Source organism: Dermacentor andersoni, chromosome 2 (genome assembly GCF_023375885.2).
Source record: "Dermacentor andersoni chromosome 2, qqDerAnde1_hic_scaffold, whole genome shotgun sequence".
Lineage (NCBI taxonomy): Eukaryota > Metazoa > Arthropoda > Arachnida > Ixodida > Ixodidae > Dermacentor > Dermacentor andersoni.
Window position 1 is genome coordinate 184,724,068 of NC_092815.1, and position 22,848 is coordinate 184,746,915.

The following is a 22,848-nucleotide window of genomic DNA, read 5'->3' on the forward strand; positions in this document are numbered from 1 at the left end:
TGACATCTTAGACTTCCTTGAGCAATTGCTGCAGGTTTTTCAGACAAACAAGTTACCTTTTTTTGTTGTTGGGGATATAAATATATATACGGTTAGTAATGACCAGTACGCGATGAATTACAAGAGCCTGATTACGTCATACGGATGTGAAACTTTGATTTCGGTTCACGCACGTATTGGTCCTAAAACAGGTACAACCATAAACATCTGTGTTACGAATATCAGTGTATCAGAACTAATGGGCGGAGTGATAGTTAGCGACATAAGCGATCATCTACACGTGTGTTGTGTTACTGATCACTTCACACACAGACATGTTGAAGTAAGCAAGTATCGAGTGATAAATGACAAATCGCTGGAAAAAATTTTTTTTCGTTACTGGAGGCAATAAATTGGACTAGCGTGTATGACTGCAGTGATCCTAATGATGCTTACGAGAAATTCTACAACACGTTAAAAGTAAGTTATGATGATGCGTTTCCTTTACAATGTGGCAGAAAGAATAAGAAAGCAATAAGAAAACCTTAGATTAACCCTGCATTATGCAGAAGAATAAGAGAAAAAAACAAGATGTATCACTCTTTTATTAGTACGTGCGATATAAACCTATTTAAGGAATTCAAGAAGCTTCGAAATAAACTAACTTCAGATCTAAAGAAAGCAAAAGAAACTTATTCTGAAAGTTTGTTTCTTCACCATCAAAGTAATGTAAAAAAGATATGGGAAACAGCAAACAGATTGACAAGCAGAAACAGTGCAATAACCAGCGTACAAGAGATTGAGATAAATGGAAATGCGATAGCAGGGCAGTGTTTGGCTAATACCTTCAATGAGTACTTTATACAATCAGGGAAGTCAGATAGCGCAGTTACAGGCAGTCAACACCCAACAAGACACATCAGTTCCTTACCAAATTCGTTTGTTCTGCATCCCGTTTCCCCTCAAGAGACTGAAGAGTTACTTAATAGAATAAAAAATGTCGCCACAGGTTATGAAGAATTTAGGGCTGAACCAGTAAAGTATGCTTCCAAGTTACTAAAACACGTTCTCACCTATATAATTAACTTAATGTTCGATACTGGTATCTTCCCTGACCAATTGAAAATGGCAAGGATTGTTCCGATACACAAATCCGGAGACAAAAACGCCCTTACCCTTAGTTATCCCTTAATTGACCCTTAATTATCGGCCAATATCGGTATTACCTGTTTTATCAAAAGTCTGAGTGGGCAATTATTGATCGCATACCAAAGTTCTTAGAGAAATATAATATCATATCTAGTTCACAATTTGGATTTCCAAAACACAAGTCAACTGAACAAGCGCTACTTCGTGCAAAGGAGAAAATCATTCAAGGTATTTAAAATAAGGATTATACATTAGAGCTCTTTCGAGATTTGCGAAAAGCGTTTGATTCGGTTCGGCACCAGCTATCTTGAGAAACGCTTCCAATTTACAGCTGTTAATAATTATTCCTAGACATCGTTAAATGTAACAAATTGAGTACCCAAAGGATCAGTATTAGGTCCTACTCTGTTTTTGTTATACATTAATTACATAACTAAGATTGACAACACCCTTGATATAGTAATGTTTGCGGAAGATACTAACGTATTTTTTACTTCACGGCCGAAACGTGAACATCAAAAAACGACTAATCATTATCTACAAAGCCTATCCAAATGGCTAAATGATAATTGGCTACAATTAAATGCATCTAAAACGTAATACACAATTTTTTCTCCTCCAAATAAGCGCGACCAACGTGACATGCATATTACGTATGCAACCGAGATCATTCAGCAAACACCTGAGCAAAAATTCCTAGGCGTTTGGTTCCAAGAGTCTTTGGCATGGTCATGTCATGTGGACCATTTGGTAGTCGATATAGCTCGATCAATAGGATGCATTAGAAAGATTTCTACATCGATACCTATTCGGTAAAAAAATATTATTATTACACTCTAGTATATTCCAAGATTGCCTACTGTGCGCTAGTATGGGGTACCACCACTCAGCGCAACAATAATAGATTAACGGTACTACGAAAGTGCGTGCTACGTATTTTTGAAAATTATGCAGGAGAGATCCGTGACTTACATATCAGGGAGCTACTTGTGAAACACAACATGCTTATGGCCAATCAAGGTTAACTTTATAAATTATTGCAATATATACACGCCACAAACATACAAAGACAGTGATATGGTAGTTGGACATCAGTACGGGTTTAGGCAGCATAGGAGGAGGCTTCCGAAGATTAGGACAAATTCCGATTCGATTAGGACAAAGCCGATTCGACCGTCCGTACGCCTGTCACCTATACGCCGAAAACTCCAGCGCTACCCTATGCGCATGCGCGAAAAAGAAAAGAGAGGCGTGCGATTGGCTGCGCCAGTAGTGACGTCGCTGCTCTCCGTCGCAGCCGAGCGCGCGCGCAGCGGTTTCTGTCCGGCTCCAAAATGGGTAGGACAAGCGTCACGCGCATTACTGAGGTGCAGGCAGCTTTCGATCAGCAACGCCGCGAGCAGAACCGGGAACGAACTCGTCTGCGTCGTGCCGATGCTGCAGCCCGGGCACAAGAAGAGGCTCCTGCTGCCAAGCACAAGAAGCACTGCGTACGGAGGATCCGGCAGCCTACCAAGCCGTCGTTTAGTGAACCGTCGGATTAACCCGGTCATAAACACCGGGGCAGAACGTTTCAGCTGCGTGGTTACACATACATACGGAATGCGTGGTTGGTTATTTGTTTGTTGTGTTTCTTTCCGTTTTTTTTTATTGTTTATTGCAGCCCGTGCCAGCAGCCTCGCGTGCATGCTCGCGCGAGTAAACGCCGTTGGCGCGCGACAAAGCCTGCACGAAACGCGCGGAGTGATGAATAGTGTGACCGAAATTCTTGTGTAGCTTCCACAGCGTTGCACCTGATACTGAAAGGGCGTACGGAGCACGTAACCCCCTATAGGTATCCTGATGTGCGCGTAACTAATCACCTTTCCTGGCATACTCACATTAAATATATCATTAACAATACTAACCATGCACTAAGATATCTACGACACAGTTTGCTAAAGCACCAAGACAATTGAAACTATTAGTATATGAAACGATAATAAGGTCTAAATTCGAGTATGCAACTGCTATCTGACCCGCCGTGGTTGCTCAGTGGCTATGGTGTTAGGCTGCTGAGCACGAGGTCGCGGGATCGAATCCCGGCCACGGCGGCCGCATTTCGATGGGGGCGAAATGCGAAAACACCCGTGTACTTAGATTTAGGTGCACGTTAAAGAACCCCAGGTGGTCGAAATTTCCGGAGTCCTCCAATACGGCATGCCTCAATCTAAAAGTGGTTTTGGCACGTAAAACCCCATAATTAATTATTAACTGCTATCTGGGATTTAAGCTTATGTAACCTTGAAGATACGATAGAGTCTGTTCAGTCTCGTTAAGCTCGCTTTATTTCATCAAACTACTTCGGTACTTCCACTGTTTCAGTAATGAAATATAATTTTGGCCTTCCGAACTTTCTCTTAAGAAAAAATTCATGTTTGTCCCTTTCTTAAAATGTTTTTCTTGAAACGGTCACTGAAACCTGAATTTGTATCACAACCGTCATGCGACTCGTATTTGTCATCCCGCACTGATCACTAGTATAAAGTCGCCATGCTATTTTGTCATACTAACCTGTTTCACGATTCACTTATACCCACGACTAGCTCGGAATAGAACCACCTAACCCGTGCCATCGGCAGCATTGAAGGCTCACAGTCATTCGAATGCTGCCGTTGTTGACCACTTATCAGAATAACCTGCACTGCTATTTATCAATTTAATAATGTCTGTATCTTACATGTACAGTTATGTTGGTTACGATATCATCAGTCAGAGCCTCTGGTACTGACCACTGCTAGAATAACCTACTCTGTTAATTATTAGTTATTATGTGATTTTCGTACATAACAATGTTGTTGTTATTGTTTACGTTGTTGCGATTGTGTAAACACAGTGTACCCACCCCCTCTATAATGCTCTTGGGGTCCTGATGGTACCGTAATAAATAAATAAACATAACAAAAACTGGGGTCACGGGGTATGTGCCGCACTTCAATGACAAAAAAAGTAATTTAAAATTTATCCGGTCTCGCGCGGAATTGGGCCAGCGTCACAAGGGTTCCACCGACACAGGATCATTAGCGAGCTGCCCCACAGATGCGCCAGGTATGTGCTGTTTTTCAGTGACTACAAACAAATCCAATATTTCTGCTGCTCGGCTCGGAAATGTAACCCCATCATGTATATTGTCACGTAGTAGTGACGGTGAAGAAGGCAGCAAAACAGTGATTAACGAAACTAGCGTTTTACTGAGCGAACTTGTGCCCTCAAAAGCAGGCTACATGCAAAGAACAACAACAGCGGCGAACACAGTCGGCGAAAATGTGATCAGCTGTCAAGCGCTGTTGCGTTGTCCAGGGTAGCGTACCACACCGCTGCCGAGTTGTTGCGACGCCTGTTTATTGAAGCTCGACCGACGTTACCATTGGGTAGCGTGGCGTTGTCGGCAGGCTGCAGGCATCCAGTAGACCACGGCGACCAGGCAAAGACGAGACGATTTCTAGTGCGAAACTTGCATGGTTCATTCAAAGGTTGGCGAAAGATGATAAGAAGAGAATGAAGTGTAAAAGTACATTGCGAAGCCCCTTTAAATAGCCTCTCTGAAATCGTGGGCGCGATCTTGCACACGTCAATGTCACGTGACAGGTAGTGAGTCTGGTTTGTGGATGGGGGTCTCCCACTTCCAGGGAGACGGTACAGGCCCGCCTCCGCAGGTACCAACCCGCAGGTACGGGATCGGAGACGCTTATCCTTTCTTCTAGGCGACGTCGGTTCGAGAAAAGGCGCCTGGTCCATTCTCCCAGTTGACGTGGTAAGCCCTAGTCGTGGCTTTGCTGCTGCTCTCACTTTCAGTGAGCCTGTAGGTCCGGGAGGGGCGGCTTGATCCTTTCTTCTAGGCGATGTTGGTTCTCTAAAGTTCTCCTGTAGAGCTTAACAGTTCGTGGAAAGGGCGTCTGGTTGAGGATATGTGGCTAATCCATCGTCCCAGTTGACGTGCTCACGAGCGTGTCTCTGCTGGCGGCATCCCGGGGTCCTGTCTGGTTGGCGGAAAGGGTTTCCACGCACACACACACAAAAAGGCCTGTAAGCACTGCGGAGCCCTACCAGACCGGTCAGCCACTCGAGAAAACCATGGCGAATTAGGAATTCACCCTTCGCTTCGATCAGGAATGGTGGTCGAGCATCCTTTTTGCACGGAGTGCTACACGCCAACCTTAACAGCACATCAGCATTTATACATCAGTCGTCGAATATTCCACAGTAATCGCTGGTACCCGCGGTCTTCCACAAAGTTCTACACTATTCGCGTCGCGCATAGATGCAATCAGATTACAGAAGGTTCGGTGACCAGACAGCGGATGGATGCATCGATACCATTCCATAAACTTCCGATACATGCAGGCGCGTTCTGCGCTGTGCGATAACATTTGTTAGGCGGTGACAAGCGGTCATGCGGAAAAGATAAACGAGTACACGTGCCAATACCCCCCTCTTAAGAAGCATTGACCCGATGCTGTAAACAAACGAAAGTAGTAAACAAAAACACGCGTAGCAACTGAACAGCAAAATAAGGAAGTTCGTAAGCGTGCGTAAAAGGGTTTAAGACGCACCATGTGGACCACTTCAGATCGTGCGCGGCGCCGCTGTGAATGCGAAATGCCGTCTGGCACGACCTTATAGTCCAGTACGCCAATACGTTGGATGACCTTGTAGGGCCCGAAATAGTGTCGCCATAATTTCTCACTGCGTCCTCGTCGGCGTATCGGGGTCCAAACCCAAGCACCGTCGCCGGGCTGGTACTCGACGAAGCGTCGTCGGAGGTTGTAGTGTCGGCTGCCGGTACGCTTCTGGATCTATATCCGTAGGCGGGCGAGCTGTCGGGCTTTTTCGGCGCTCTGGATGTAGGTAGCGACGACAAGATTCTTTTGGTCAGTAACGTGCGGCAGCACAGCGTCGAGCGTCATCGTCGGGTTCCTGCCGTAAACCAGCTTAAACGGCGTCATCTGTGTTGCTTCTTACATCGCTGTGTTGTAAGCAAACGTTACGTACGGCACAACCACGTCCCAAGTCTTGTGCTTGGCGTCGACGTACATTGCTAGCATGTCGGCAAAGATCTTGTTCACGCGCTCCGTGAGACTTTTCGTCTGCGGGTGGTAGGCAGTTGTCCTCCTGTGGCTTGTCTGGCTGTATTGCAGAATGGCTTGGGTGAGCTCTGTTGTAAAAGTCGTACCTCTGTCGGTGATGAGGACTTCTGGGGCACCATGTCGCATCAGGATGTTCGCGACGAAAAATTTCGCCACTTCGGCTGCGCTGCCTTTTGGTAGAGCTTTAGTTTCAACGAAGCGGGTGAGATAGTCCGTCGCCACGACGATAGACATATTTCCGGATGTTGACGTCGGAAACGGTCCCAACAAATCCATCCCGATCGGCTGAAATGGTCGCCAAGGAGGTTCGATCGACTGTAGTAATCGTGCTGGCCTTGTCGGTGGTGTCTTGCGTCGCTGACAGTCTTGGCAAGTCTTGACGTAACGGGCGACGTCGGCGGTCAGATGCGGCCAGTAATACCTTTCCTGTATCCTTGACAGCGTCCGGAAGAATCCGAGGTGCCCACCGGTTGGATCGTCATGCAGGGCGTGCAGTACTTCTGGACGCAGCCCTGACGGAACAACAAGAAGGTAGTTGGCGCGGACTCGAGTTCTTCTTCACGAGCAGATTGTTTTGTAGCGTGAACGAAGACAATCCGCGCCTAAATGCACTAGGGACAACGTCGGTGTTCCCTTCCAAATACTCGACGAGGCATTTTAGCTCCGGGTCTCCTCGTTGCTGTTTAGTGAAGTCTTCCGCGCTTATTATTCCAAGGAAGGCGTCGTCGTCCTCGTCGTCTGGCGGCGGGGTATCGATGGGGGCGCATGATAGGCAGTCGGCGTCAGAGTGTTTTCGTCCGGACTTGTAGATTCTTGTCATATTCTTGCAGCCTGAGGCTCCACCTCACCAGTCGACCTGAAGAGTCCTTTAAGTTAGCTAGCCAACACAACGCATGATGGTCGTTGACGACTTTGAATGGCCTGCCATAGAAATAAGGGCGGAATTTTGCTGTAGCCCAAATGATGGCGAGGCATTCCTTTTCAGCCGTAGAATAATTGCCTTTCGCTTTTCACAGTGACCGGCTAGCATAAGCTATTACCCTTTCAAGTCCCTCTTTCCTCTCGACTAGGACAGCTCCAAGGCCTAGGCTACTGGCGTCAGTGTGGATGTCGGTATCGGCGTCCTCATCGAAGTGCGCATGTACCGGTGGCGACTGCATGCGTCGTTTAAGTTCTTGAAATGCGTCGGCCTGCGGCGTTTCCCACTTGGAACTCGACATCACATTTGGTTAGATGTGTTAGCGGCTCCGCGATGCGTGAAAAGTCCTTGACAAAGCGCCTATAGTAGGCACACATGCCAAGGAATCTACGCACTGCCTTCTTGTCGATGGGCGGCGGCAACTTTGTTATGGCAGCTGCCTTCTGCAGGTCGGGGGGGACTCCAGATTTGCTGATAACGTGGCCTAGGAACAGAAGCTCATCGCAAGTGAAGCGGCACTTTTCCGGCTTCAGAGTGAGCCCTGATGACTTGATGTCCTCTAGTACTGTCGCAAGCCGCCTAAGCCGATCATCGAAATTTCCGGTGAAGACAATGACGTCATCCAAGTAAAGAAGACACGTCTGCCACGTCAATCCTGCTACCACCGTGTCCATGACGCTCTGAAACGTTGCAGTCGCCGAGCAAGAGCAAAGTCCGAATGGCATGTCCTTGAACTCGTAGAGCCCGTCTGGCATGATGAAGGCGGTCTTTTCGTGATCTCTCTCGTCGACTTCTATTTGCCAATAGCCAGACTTGAAGTCCATCGATGAGAATTATTTAGCGTTGCAGAGCCGACCCAATGCGTCGTCTATTCGTGGAAGGAGGCGCACGTCCTTCTTCGTGATATCGTTCAGTCGACGATAATCGACGCAGAAACGTAGGGTTCCGTCCTTTTGCTTGATCAAGACTACAGGAGATGCCCACGGGCTTTTTGACGGCTGGATGATGTCGTCAAGCAGCATTTCGTTGACTTGTTGCCTGATAGTCTCACGTTCTCGCGTTGAAACTCGGTGAGGGCTCTGGCGGAGTGGTCTAGCGCACACTTTTATTTTATTTTATTTATACATACTGCAGCGCAATTTGCGCTATAGCAGGAGTGGGTTAAGAAAATGTACAAAAAAAGCATTGGAGTATACAGCGGTATACACAAGTGAACACTTTTAAGGAGCACAGATAAAAAAAGAAAATACACAGAAATATAAGTAAACACTTTTGCAAAAGAGCACTGGTGAAAGAATACACAAGTTATACAAATACAAATGCTGCCAGGCATACCCATGCCTGATTATGCCCATACCTATACCCATGATTATGCATCTGGGATGGCGGTTGCAAAAATTTGGGATGAGCATGAGCGAATGGATCCAGGTAATGAATTCCAGTCTTCGATTGAGCGGGGAAAGAAGCTGAATTTGAACATGTTAGTACGTGCGTAGTAGGGTATCAAGTTTAGGTCATGATGTCTTCTCGTGGATGATCCCGGCGTGAAGTTAATGTAATTATCATTTGAGAGCCTAACTAAAGAATTGACTATGGAGTGCAAGAATTTTAATGAGTCGATACGGCGACGAGAAGAGAGCGTGTTTAGGTTCAAGGAAGAAAGTGCTGAAGAGGGCGAAAAGTCTCGATCGTAACGATGGCATATAAAACGCACAGCTTTTTTCTGTATAGCCTCTAGTTTATTAATCTCCAACTGCTTATGCGGGCTCCAAACTACAGATGCATAATCACGAACAGGGCGGATTAGAGATTTATACATTAGTAACTTTGTGTCTTTAGGAGATCGGGTTAGCGTTCGCCTCAAGTAACCTAACTTTTTTAGTGCTTTACTGCATATGTAGTCAATGTGTTTGGACCATGACATGTTATGCGTAAAAATTACACCAAGATACTTATACTCAGAAACCTTATCTACTGTACGGCCATTGGATGAGTAACTGAAAAGGGAGGGGGAAGATTTGTTGCAGAAAGACATCAGAACGGTTTTATTGAAATTAATGTTCATTTGCCAAGTGTTACACCAATCGCAAAACCTAGAAAACGACTCTTGAAGGCGATAATGATCATTAGAAGATTTAATCACTTCATATAAAACGCAGTCATCAGCATAGAGACGGATGTTAGAAGAGTAGTGAAGTGGCAAATCGTTTATGTATAATAAAAAAAGAAGTGGCCCAAGGACGGAGCCTTGGGGCACGCCTGATGTCACATCAACAGTAGCGGAGTCAGTCGAACTGTAAGAGACGAACTGGGAGCGAAATGAGAGAAAGCTTAAAATCCAGTTAACCAAATGAGGATTATTCAGTACAGCATTAAGTTTAGCAATAAGTTTAGAATGTAAAACGGTGTCAAATGCCTTCGAGAAATCTATAAAAATTGCATCGACCTGGTTGCCTACGTCAAGGTTAAATGAAATGTCATGCGTGAACTCAACTAGCTGCGTTAACGTGCTAAAGCCGCGCCTAAACCCATGTTGCATGTTAGACAATAGATTATTTGATTCCAGAAAGAGCGTGATGTGCTTATGAATGATGTGTTCCAACATTTTGCATGACTGTGACGTCAGTGAAATTGGTCTGTAATTCGACAAACACTGCTTATCTCCAGATTTATAAAGAGGGAGCACTTTGGCTAACTTCCACGAAGAAGGTACAGTAGAGGATGATAAGGACTTTCTGAATATGACTGACAGATATTTTGATGACCACAACGAATAACGAACAAGGAACGCATTGTGTATCCCGTCCGGACCGGTGCATTTCTTAACATCCAGGTTTAATATAAGGTTGAGGACGCCTTCGCAGTTTATCTCAACGTCAGTGATTGCTTCAGAAGAAACTATAGTGGTAAGTGTCGGGATAAGGTTGTTATCGCAAACAAACACGGATTGGAAATACTTGTTGAAAGCATCGGATATCACCACCGGGTCGTTGGTGACGTCATTATCTATTCTGAAAGAAGTGGATGAAGCACCGCGAGGTAAAATAGAAGACCAAAATTTTCGTGGGTTAGTCCTTAACAAATTGTGCAGGCGAACGCGAAAAAAGAAATCCTTGGCATTTTGCAACATAAGATTGAGTTCTTTCTTTGCCTTAAGAAACCTATCCAATGCCATGGGATCAGTGCCTCTTCTGGAACGCCTTAACCTTCGAACGCGACGGGACAAATGCAAGATATCGCGAGTCATCCAAGGAATGTCAGAATTTTTTTTCTTAGTCTTAATGGGCACAAAACGTTCGATACATGATTTGACAAGACGCTCAAAGTAATTAGCAAGGCAGTTGACGTCCTGGTTGTCTGCAAGTGCACTAAACGTATCGAAATGATGAGATAAGGCATCAGTAATGGAGTTGTCGTCCGCACGAGTGAAATCAGGGAAACTAGTAAACGTGTAGGGGGATTTAGAAATTGGACAGGAGAGTGACACTAAAACGCCTCTATGGTCTGAAATACCATCGATTACGTCGCAAGAAAAGTCACGTTCGGCTAGGTTAGCGCTTAAAAAAACTAAGTCAAGGACGGAATTTAATCTGGTTGCGCTAGAAACAACCTGGGTGAGACCAAAGGACAAGGAAATGTTGATTAGTTCTTTACAAATAGCTGTGTCGCGACCGACTGCAGACAATGACGGCCAGTGGATGCCAGGGGCGTTGAAGTCACCCATACAGATAAAATTCGACGAAGCAATGTTGATCTCACTCATGAAGTTAGAAACAGCATGAAGAACATCAAGAGTAGAGCCGGGGGGACGATATATAACACTAATCACAATACGCCGATTGTGAAGGTAAATTTTACACCACACGGATTCTGTTTCTGGGGGAGAAGGCAAGACTGAGAATCGTATATCCGACCGGATAAGCAGCGCCACTCCACCACCAGTACCGCTAACTCTGTCTAAGCGCACGGCAACAAAACCGGGTGGAGTGAACTCAGATTCATAAATACCATTGTGCAGCCAAGTCTCAGTGATGCCGATAACATGGGGGGAATGAATAGATATAAGGGACAATAAATCAGGAAATTTTTTAACAATACTACGAGCGTTTATATTCAAGACAACAAGGTTCTCAAAATGACCAGGACGAATTCAGGAAGTGGATGGAAGGGAAGTCAAATGGCCAGACTCAGAAGAAACACGTTGAGCGGGTGCCATTACTAATGAGTTTGAACTGTCATCCCAGTTATAACGAACCTTGTTAATGAAAGCATGATCGTATCTCAACTTCACAACAGAACCGCTGTCCCGAAAAGAGGCTGATGCATCCCAGATTTTTTTCCGAATTAACCGAACCCTAGAAGAGAAGTCTTCTTTAATCACGAAATTTGAGCCCTTGAGTTTTGAAGCGTTCCTAAGAACCTCGGTTCTGTCGCTGAAGTTAGAAAGTTTAAGAATGACGGGACGAATGTAACCAGTGCGTGCTCTACCGAGCCTGTGGCAGCGCTCAATACGAGGGCAGCTAGTATTCAGGTGCTGAGTAAACACAGATGAAACTGCACTCATCAGGGTGGTAGCGTTTTCATCCATTACTTCAGAAATACCGTGTATTATCAGATTGTTTCTACGAGAATGGTTTTCAAGGCTATCATTTTTTAAGACCAAGTCCGTTACCTTAGTAGTCAAGGCATTTATTTCAGCGCGTAAATCACGCAGTAAACTAGAGTCTTTGGACATAGGAGTGGATTCTAGTGCATGAACACGTGACTCTAAAACATCAAAGCGACGCGCAACTGACTGTTGAAATGACTTAATTTCCGCAACATCTCGTGCCAACTGGGTCTGCCCCTCCAATAATTTAGAGAACATATCGGATACCGAAGGGTCGTTTTTATCATGGCTATCAAAGGAAGGGCGAGCATAGTCATTCTCATCGGGAGCAGAACCGGATGCACGCCTAGACTTAGACCGAGGGCCCGGGCCAGGGTTGATTTCCACATCTCCGCTTAATAGGAGACAACTTGCGCAATACAATGCATGCGAACAGCAAGATACAAGACGTTGTGGGCAAGGGAGCAGCAGCAGAAAGCGATCATCAGATCGGATACACTCGGCATCAGAATAGTAACATACCTGCATGAAGAGCAAGCAGCGGTTAAACATGGTGCCGGTGCCGCTGCAGCCTAGCCCACTGAAGAGACGATCCACGCGCTGGACATTTATACCGTCGGCTGCTGACGTCACAGACCGAGAGTTGTCGATGATTGGCTGATCAAAGGGCAGGGCATCGGGGTGACTGGCATGCTGTAGCTTGAAGTGGGACACGCCGAGGTAATCGCATATGGTCGCGATAGCGCAGTTCTTGGGCAAGCACTCGATGACGTCCACGTGCTCGACCGCCGAGGGAGCCAAGTCAGACGAAGCAGTTCCAAGCCATGTGACACCGCAAAGGGGGGGTACAGCAAGGAAGCCGAAGAACTGCATGAAGAGCAAGCAGCGGTTAAACATGGTGCCGGTGCCGCTGCAGCCTAGCCCACAGCATATTATTATGCGATGCTTTGCGACTGGTGTTTGTCGAATCCTCGATGTCGTCGAAAAACAGTCTGTGTATCGCCGCAGAAGGCGTCTGAGCTGTTGCTGCTTGCTCATGGGGAGACTTGCATTTATGTCGAAGTCTGGTACAATAACTATGGTCGTCAGGATAGATGCGGCAAAATCCTAGCGGACAAACACATTGCTGGTTTCCACAATTTCCTCGATGTTCGCGATTGTCGTAACTTTGTTGACGTGCTTGAACTCCTGGCTGAAGTTGCTTAGCATCGCTTCCGTCTTTCCTCCGTGCAATCGAGCGATCCCTCTTATGACGCAAATTTCACGGTCGAACAGCAGACGTTGATCGCCCTCGATGATGCCTTCTACGGCTGCGGGTGCTTCGATGCCGACGGAAATAACAATGCCGGAGCGAGGCGGGATGCTCACTTGATCTTCGAGCACACTCAAGGCGTGGTGACTACGAGAGCTCTCCGTCGGTATCGCTTGATCTTCTGACAGCGTTATCGACTTCGATTTCAGGTCGAGGATTGCGCCGTGTTGGTTCAGGAAGTCCATGCCGAGAATGAGGTCTCGTGAGTACTGTTGGCGGACAACGAAGGTGGCAGGGTAAGTCTGGTCATGAAACGTAATTCTTGCCGTGCAGATTCCGGTCGGTGTTATGAGGTGTCCTCCAGCGGTCCAAATTTGAGGGCTTTCCGATGCAGTCTTAATTAACCTCCTTCAACTGGGCGGCGATGGGTCCCCTAATAACGGAGTAGTCGGCTCCTGTGTCCACTAAGGCGGTGACTACGTGGCCGTCGAGAAGCACGTTGAGTGGGTGCGTTTCGCTGGCCGATAGGTGGGCGAGGTGGCGGCGACGGCGGTGGCGACGGCGGTGGCGGCGTCTGGCGACGGTATCGCGGCGTCATGGATCCCTATCGCGGGCGCAGAGGGGGAATCGGTCGGTGGCAGACGGCGGCGTATGTCATTGCTTCCGGCTGGGGTGATGGCAGTTGCACTTCAGTAACCCAAGTGATCGCTGAACCTGTTCTTTGACGATGTCGGCGATCGAGGCAACTTGAGGCTGCAACGAAGGTAAGACCTTGCGCAGTTCTTCACGCACAATGGCCCTGATGGTCTCTTGCAGGTCGTCTGAATCCAGTCCTTGGATGTGTCACTGCGGCGCGAGCACCCGGCGGTTATATTGCCGAGTGCGCATTTCCAGAGTTTTTTCGGTCGTCGATGCCTCTGTAGAAAACTCAGCTACAGTCTTCGGTTGGTTGCGAATCAGTTTGGCGAAAAGTTATTGCTTGATGCTCTGCATCAGGGAGCGGACTTTCTTCTGCTCCGACATTTCTGAGTCGGCGTAGCGGGAAAGACGGGCCATCTCCTCCGTGAAGATTGTTATGGTCTCATTGGGAAGCTGTACTCGGGTTTCTAGTAGCGCTTCAGCGCGCTCTTTACGCACGACGCGTGTGAATGTTTGCAGGAAGCCACTTCGGAACAGGTCCCACGTCGTTAAGGCGGCTTCTCGGTTCTCGAACCACGTCCTGGCCGTGTCTTCCATTGCGAAATAGACATGTCGCAGCTTGTCGTCGCTCTTCCAACTGTGAAACGTAGCGACCCTCTGAGACGTCTCCAGCCAGCTTTCCGTGTCCTCGAATGTGGAACCGCGGAACGTCGGTGGTTCCCTGGGCTGGTGCAGAACTATTGGGGAAGGTGCGGCTGCCATTGGGGCTGTCTGCTTGGTCGTGTCTGGACGATCCTCTTGGACGATCTTGTTGGTCGTCTCTAGCAGAAGACCGTGTTCCAGGGGCAGTATCTGTAGCCGGCGGCTTACCCGATGCTCCGGAACGACGTCGGTGTTGTCTTTGCGGTCCGGGATTGAATTACGGCTTGTTGGGGGCGTGCGGTACATGAACGTGAAGCACCTCCACCAGTATTTTATTGAGCGAATTTGTGCCCTCAAAACCAGGCTACACTTAAAGAACAACGATAGCGGCGAACACACACGGCGATCGTCGAAAATCTGATCAGCGGGTCAAGCGCGTCGGCTTTTATACACCAGTCGTGGAACGTTCCAGAGTAATCACTGGGACCCGCGTGTCTTCCACAAAGTTCTACACTATTCGCGTCGGGCGTACATGCAATCAGATTACAGAAGGTTCGGTGACCAGTCTGCGGATGGGACCATCGATAACATCCCAGAAACTTCCGATGCATGCAAGCAAGAGCGTCCTGCGCTGTGCGATAACACTTCTTAGGCGGTGACAAGCGGTCACCCGGAAAAGATAAACGTGACACGTGTCAATATACTGCCAATCTTGCCCGAATGTCTTGAGACACGCGCCACGCATGGACTTCACGACGGTGTCACTTGACGGGGAAGCATGGGCAGAGGAAAGGGCGAGAGAGAAGAATGGCTGCTGTACGTGTGACATATCTAACGCATTTAGGCGGTTGCAATACGATGCGTCGCTACATTGGTGCAATCCTAATCACATTTTACGTCGAATTTTATCGCGAACTTTTCGTTACATCAACTCGCGTTACGTTTAGCGATATCATGCTATCATATGTGACGCAATATCTTTTGTCGCAGATGCGATCAGTGAGGTAAGTATTTCTAGCCTCTGTAGCGTTCCCTGATAGTGTCAACTTGAATATAGTTTAGACGAAAGGTAACATAAGTGAGTTGGGGGTATTCGTTCATTATTTCTGGAGCGCGAAGGACAAATACTAAAAAGGGTACAGAAACGACAGTACCGTGACCTTACTAGCAACTGGCCTTTTACTGATCAGAATAAAGTACATTTAAAAAGGCAACAGCGCAAGTTCAAGTGCCGTTGATAGATAATGGCAGTGGTGATCTGTCGCATTGATGACCATGCACGAGAGAAAGACCTGTTGTCTTTAAAAAGGCGTTGTTCCGATCAGTGACAGGCCACTTGCTACTCAAAGTGCAGTCCTTCTAATCTCTCTTTTTAAGCCTTTGTTCTGAGAGCTGTAGAAACAACCAGTAGTTTTACAAATATGGGACTCAATGCTAGGGGACCAAATCTACCGGGTGTAAAGAAAACAGCAAAAGGTATGCAGAATCATGCAAGCAGTGCCTGCACTATAAACAATTTTGCAATTATAGGAGTGCTTTATCATGTACATAATTCCTTCCATTCGAAATGGGTGTCACACTGGAGATATGTCCTTTGCGATAGTGGAATGCGCAACGCTATAGCCTTACCAGTTTGAGATATTGGTGGGCGTAATGAGAAAATTAAACTATTCAGGCAGGAGTAAAATTATAATTTAACAAGGCACTACAATCTATCTATATGTTTTGAAGCATCCCTTGTAACCTAACTGAACATTTTCTAAACAAGCGAAATCAAGAACACAATGCGACGAGGCTGGCGTTTTGGCACTAACTCACCAACTTATAATCTAAAACACGTTGGTAAATCTTGATCGAAAAGCGCACACTACACAGCAAACATATCACATGCAGCACAGCTTGCTTCTGACTTCTCTTACGAGTTGCAGCACACTTCTAGAGACATAATTATGAGCCGCCTAATCGGTATGTATAGCCGCGAATTCGAGGGCATCACTTAGAAAGGTGAGTGCCTGAGTGTCATGAATATGTGCACGGTCACCTGCGGACAATTGCCGAACTTTTAGTGCTTGCCATTGTGCGTTAGCGAGCAACAGAATTTTTAATTGTGCGTTACCTTAAGACAGATCTGCAAAAATGATTTTATAATATCATCTTTCCTGCATTGCCAAAATAAAACACCCCTCCGCCTTTACAGTCTTATTATGTCTAACGAAATATGTCCTTCGTACACTGTAAACGAAAATAAACCCACCTGGGAGATTTTAACAGGTGATGTGCCCTAAAACCTGCCCTTCTCGATTATTTACTCCGATGTATGCGAGCAAAACAGTGCCATTCCCTCGTTTCACTCCATTCGCTAGCTGCGGGAGTAATAAGGCGACATGACGCGATTTTACTCCGCTTCAAAATCTTGTTCTCCTGTGAAAACTCCGACAGGAAGTTTTAAAAAAAACTCCCCTTCGCCGAAACAGGTTGGTCATGTGGCGCTTTCCATGAGGCTGTGCTCCTCGACAGCGACCGGGCGGATTCGGCGGAGTCAGCGGTGCTCATGGCTGACGGTTTGTTTACATCTGTGAAGTGTCGTTACGTGACAGCGATTAGTCAATTTGTTTCCGGTATTTCCTTCCACAAAGTGTTACAGGCGTGCCTGATGCTCACAGTATCTCAGCTTCAAGTACGTTAGCTCTGATCACTTTGCTGACCACGATGAATGCAAGAGCAACGTTTTCAAGTGCGGAAAAAGCCGAAGCTGCTCGCTGGCACGTGATGTCGGCTCAAGTTCTGACTGTGTTTTCGTGCTGCGTGACCCTGTCTTGTGTTCTTCAGTACGTGAAATGCGACTTTTATGTCCTTTTGGTTGCATGCTGCTCAACGTCCGGTGTAATCTTTGAAAGGACCGCGTAGCAATGGCAACAGCAGCCACTCTTCGAGCGACGACGTTCGTGTTAGTCGCACACGAATGGCGTACCCAAATTTTGTTGTGGTGCTGTGTTGCCAGTGAGAAAGACCGGAGTGCAAGCAACTGTTTTTATGTATCCGTGAACGGATATTCTCGCCCGAAGAAAAACGGTATAGACATAAGTATGCGTACTGTAAATAAAACTTCTTACTGAGCGATGTGAATAGAATTGCTATCGCGCATATAGGTTTTGGTCACGTCGTTGCTTCCGATATTGCATTAACATTATGCATTAACATTAACATTAATGCATTAACATTAACATTAAATTAAGGATTCACTCGACAGATCAGCGATGTATCTCCTTTTCACAACCGAGAGATTGTTTTGGGTGCTGAGCAAGTAGTGCGGTGTAGAAAATGTATGATTGCGCACTTTTCGGTGTTACGTTGGCTGCTGTGGGTCATGCTCACACGTAATAATTTCTTGCTACGTCACCACTGTATCGCAAAAAATTTAATTTTGCTATGAGGCACGCGCACTTACATTTTTCTTGCTTACTGTAACTAACGCACTACTTTTTGGCCGCGAACGCTGGCAGTGTGCGAAGTCGCTTAAGCACTCAAAGAATGGCATGCTAATTTTGAAAAATTACGCCATTATTTTTTTCTCTCACTTCTGAATTAACAGTATAGTGTTGATTAAGGTATTCTGTCAATTTTAGAGAAGCAGATCTCGTATGAATCAGCATGTGAGTCGTAATTCTGAAAACAGCACAGCTGCTACCTAGGCGGTTTCGAGGCACACAGTATCGTGGCTATATATACTCGCAGCGTTGTTTCTTGAGTATCGCTTGTACGTCGGATGTCTTTCAAAGTTCTGCATTGGGCGTTTCTGAAATGTTTATGGATGTCATGATTTATGTGTTTTCACTTACTTGCTTCGTTAAATTTAACGCCGTATATTGTATATTTCGAAATTTGAGCAGTATAGCCTCTGCATATAAGAATGTTCACGCAAACTAACGCTGTACCTTTTTTAATACTCCCATTGCACCTCAAAAAAGCTCCGTCCATTGCAAAGCCAAAAATAAAGAAAAGACCAAAAAACTCCCATGGTTACACGCAAAAATTCCTCTCGCACAAAGTTAAAATTCTACTCCGATCACAAGGAGCGTAATAAACTCCCAACCGGGGGGTCGCTAGAGGACAGGCCTCGACTGGGAGTTATTTCCGTTTACAGTGTACACTCTTAAACGCCTTAACGTTCACGAAAACGTGAGTTTTCGTTAAAGTTACGCACCTATTTAAAAAAATACTGCCGGAAATAAGGGTGTGTCAAGGGCATTTCGTGCGCCATTCCACGTTTAAGGGTGTCAAAAGCTTTCAGCGTGGGGCTTCAAGTACTCAAAGACGTTTGGGTGCGCTACTTTAATAGGTTAATTGAGTGTTATGAGGTCGCCACTATAGAGGTGTTGACAATCGGGTTCTAAAGGAAGGGTGCGCTTACCACGGTATCCTCGAACGGGAATGCTGCGACGGCGACAAGGACATGGACGCGGATCTGGAAGGGGATCGGGAGGGGGAGCGGGACGAGGACCGGAACAGCTGAACTTGATCCACAGCGCTGCCCCTCGGTCGTGCCACCATGGTGAGCGACCGGAGCGATCCCGACGGAGACGTGCTGGAGGACGCCGTCACCGGCGGCATCCCGGATCTTGAGTAGGTCGGAGGGGGCGAATACGCCGAGTTTGGCATGCGGTAGGTGGTCGCGCGGCCTGGCGTCAGCTGCATCCTCGGAGACATGGACCGGCGGGAAGTCGAGTACACGGGTGACACAGACGCGCTGAAAGGGCGCGATGTATTGGCGTATCGGGGTCCGCGTGGCGACGAGTACGGAGAGTACATGATGCGACGGTGCAGAGTTGCTTCGGTGTTTTCTGAACCTTGCCGGTACTGGCTTCGCTTGAGCGAGAAAATGCCCTCGTTGTCGTCTTTGTCGCCAACGGGAAAATTAGGGCTCGCCCTAGCGCGCCGTATGCAAAAAGAGAAAATGTCAACAGGGACCAGGCCGGAAAGTTACAATTAACAAGTTGTAATTCTTCGATAACATGACTGGCGTCTTTTACCGCCTGAGACAATAGGCGCGAATAGGCGTAAACGAAACGGCTTAGATGTGGCTATCGAAATGTTAGGTCATCTCATTTTTGCGAATACGATCTCCTGTGAAGTAGGTAATTGTGACATTGACTCACCGAGTACAGACACGTACTGAGCAGTTATTTAACCATACTTCCAGTACGAAGAAATTATTAGAAAACAAAGTAATGATATCATAAATAAATAAAATGAGCCTTAGCCATGTGTGACAGCTTGTCTAGAAATACCACCTCAATATATGAAATAATAAAAAAATTTCACTTTCTCCCACAATGCAGAGCGGTGACGGGATAACTGGCGCAGTATTGTGCGCAATAATGAACTTTAAACGAACGATTACTTGGGCTGCTTGGTACATGTTGTAGCTAAACAGAGTACCCCCATACGATATAGGACAAATAAAAAGAAAAGACGAAGCACTATCCATATCCTTCCATTTGTCCTATCGCATGCGCTGCTGCTTTATTTATCTACAGCAGGCACTCAAAGGCTTGCAATGTTGCCTGCGGTACTAGATAATCAGTCGCTGATGCGCTCGAGTAATCTGTTTTCAAGAAAAAAAAAACATTTGTATTCAGTGTCCGGTTTGTTTCCGTTTAAGCAACAGCAATAACAGCAGCAGTAAGGACAACAACAATACGAGTTTCAGAATAGGGGTTCCAAAAAGTTTTGCGCGTGCCGGTGTTGGGATACGCAGGAACAACGAGCTTTAGAACAGTGTTTTGCCCTTGCAGATTGGCTCTTGCGCTCTCAGCTGCACTGCGACTTCGAAGCAAAGCCACTATAAGTTATAATATTAAAAAAAATAATAAAGGAAGCCGTTCAAACTTTTGTAATTTCGTGTTTAATTGGAATTTTAACGTCCTTTAGTTTACAGGAAGCCATTCGCCGCATAGGAAAATCTTTCTTTAGCGCACTAAGAAACTGAAAGGAACGAAGCCGACACAGCGTTAACTTACAAAGTTTGGTTTACTTTTTGAAGCGGGACTTGTATATACAAAAAACGGATAGCAGCACACGCAGGTGAATTTGCACTATAGTTTTGTATTTTAAGACAGCAAAGGTCCATGTGCGGCGGGAGTTAAGAGAAAGCAGTAGCAGCAGTATAGAGGAGTTGAGGTACAACAACAGCAGCGTTAGCAGCAGCAGCTGCTGTTGTTGCTGCTGCCGCTGATGATGATCATGACCAACCTCCGGAAATTCGCTTAGACTGGACCTCAGGACACGAACGGATGGTGGGAAATCAAGCAACACACGCTGTGTCCCGAGGACGCGCCCGCCACGCTTTTGTGCGGGGTCCAACCGGCAAGAAAGGAGGAAGACATCCCTTCCTATAAGCTATTCAGCAATCCTCCAGAATTAACATCTTGAACGGCGGCTGTATGCCCCGCCACACCCACATTTCTGCAAAGAAGGAGCACCCGCCTTCCGTCGCCTTCATACCAACACTTATACCCAGAAAATATCCGCATGCACCCGCCACACTTCCTCTAGATTTGCCCTTTCTGTAACGTCCCAGATACACTGCCTCGTATGGCCTTGGGGTGTCCACACCAAGAAGGCTCCACGGACCATGATGACACGCAGTTAGCACCGCCAAGCCGATAAGAAGAAAAAAAAACACTGATATGTCCTAGAAGAAGCCTTTGAATAAACAATTTTTTTTTTTAAATTATGGGGTTTTACGTGCCAAAACCACTTTCTGATTATGAGGCACGCCGTAGTGGAGGGCTCCGGAAATTTCGACCACCTGGGGTTCTTTAACGTGCACCTAAACCTAAGTACGCGGGTGTTTTCGCATTTCGCCCCCATCGAAATGCGCCCGCCGTGGCCGGGATTCGATCCCGCGACCTCGTGCTCAGCAGCCCAACACCATAGCCACTGAGCGACCACGGCGGGTTGAATAAACCATCAGCAACTTCATTGAAACGTTCACGGGCGGCACTGCTCGCTGCGTCGATAACTAAAGACCTGCGAATCCTGGTGGCCAGTGCTAATGCGGTAATCTTCTGTGGTTTCCTGGACTAGAGGGGCTGTCCGCCTCGGGCTTTCAAGCATTAGTTTTTGCTAGCTGTTTCATCAATCAATGTTTATTTCTCTATGTGGGCTCGCCTAACGCGCCAAACCTCTCAATCGCCAAAGAGCCAGACATACAGCCATCGTCATCAAATTAATTTCATGCCAGCATTGCCATACCGGCTTCCTCGTTTTATTGACGTCATTCCGTCGTCGTCACTGCGTCGTGTGTCGCTACGTGTACTGTGTCGCTACATTACTTGAACGTTTTTGACGTAACAGTTCGGCGGAAACCAGCAAGGTGGAGAGAAGTAATTAATAAAGGGAAAATCAGACATCCACCCGTTCGTAGCAATTCCTACAAAGGAAACCCATACGGGTTCCTCGAAAAAAAAAACATCCTCGCAGTTCAAGAAAAATTCGTACTGGACCGGGACTCGCCGCCCTTTGTAGCAATTGCTACGAACGGGTGGATGTGGGATTTTCCCTTTATTAATTACTTCTCTCCATCTTGCGGGCTTCCGCAGAACTATTACGTCAAACTCTTGCCTTTGCTTCGAGTCGTTGACAAATTAGACTTCGCCCTGCCATCTGCAGGCCGCCTGGTTAGCTCAGATGGCAGAGTAGCTGCCCCGGAAAGGCGGTGGTCCCGGGTTCGAGTCCTGTACCAGGACGAATTTTTCTTCAACTGCGAGGATTTTCTTTCGAGCAACCGGTATCAGTTTCCTTTGTAGCAAGGCTTTGAACGGGTGGATGTGGGATTATCCCTTTATTAATTACTTGAATGCTAATTGCAAAAGCGTCGACAGTCATCGTGATACTGTGTCTGCTTGTATTTCTCTTCCCTGCTGTAGCATCGGCGGTGTGGCTGAGAGATAAATTATACCAATTGCGGATATTAAGCGCGGAGTTTGAGCATACGCGGAGCGCCGCGCGTTTTTAAAGAGAATGGATTTATTTTTCTCTTAGCTTTCGTGATCGGAAGAGTTTCCATCCTCGATCGCCCGCGTACTTCTCTCGTGCCAATGCAACCAACTTCTTGCGATGCACGGGCTCTCGTGATAACTTTCTGCCGTCAAAATTTTTAGTTGTGGCCGGGGGTGGCGCTGTACGTGTCAAGCTTTTCCGACCACTTGACTGAAGGCTGCGGTACAATAATGCGGGGCGCCATCGCCACCGAACTCTGCAACTCGCATCTTGCCGAGATACGCCGTTTCATCTTGCCGGCTCACAACCGGTTTGTTTGGAACGACTCCCACAGTGCGTAGAATCTGTATACTTGCAAGCCGGAGGAGGAGTATTCTGTTCTTGACGGACGGAGGAAGCGAGTGGAGAACTAAGTGTCAGTGTGCCGACGTTGTCTTGCCATTGTCATCAGGCTCTTTGTAAGTCGGGTGTTGTCAGGCCACAGCGTGGCACTGTTGGCGTCACGCTGTCGTGATTTCCGTTGTCGGGG

The 22,848-nt window shown here is 46.9% G+C and overlaps 1 protein-coding gene across 1 annotated transcript in view; it reads right to left on the bottom strand.

The window, feature by feature from the left end:
* LOC129387218 (uncharacterized) overlaps nucleotides 1-19,163 on the bottom strand; it is a 50,901-nt gene extending 31,738 nt beyond the window's left edge. Inside the window, exon 1 of the mRNA XM_055075979.2 lies at nucleotides 18,727-19,163. Within this exon, the coding sequence (XP_054931954.2) occupies nucleotides 18,727-19,124 (398 nt within the window). The 5' untranslated portion in view covers nucleotides 19,125-19,163. The remainder of the gene's footprint in view (nucleotides 1-18,726) is intronic.
* Nucleotides 19,164-22,848: the final 3,685 nt, after the last annotated feature.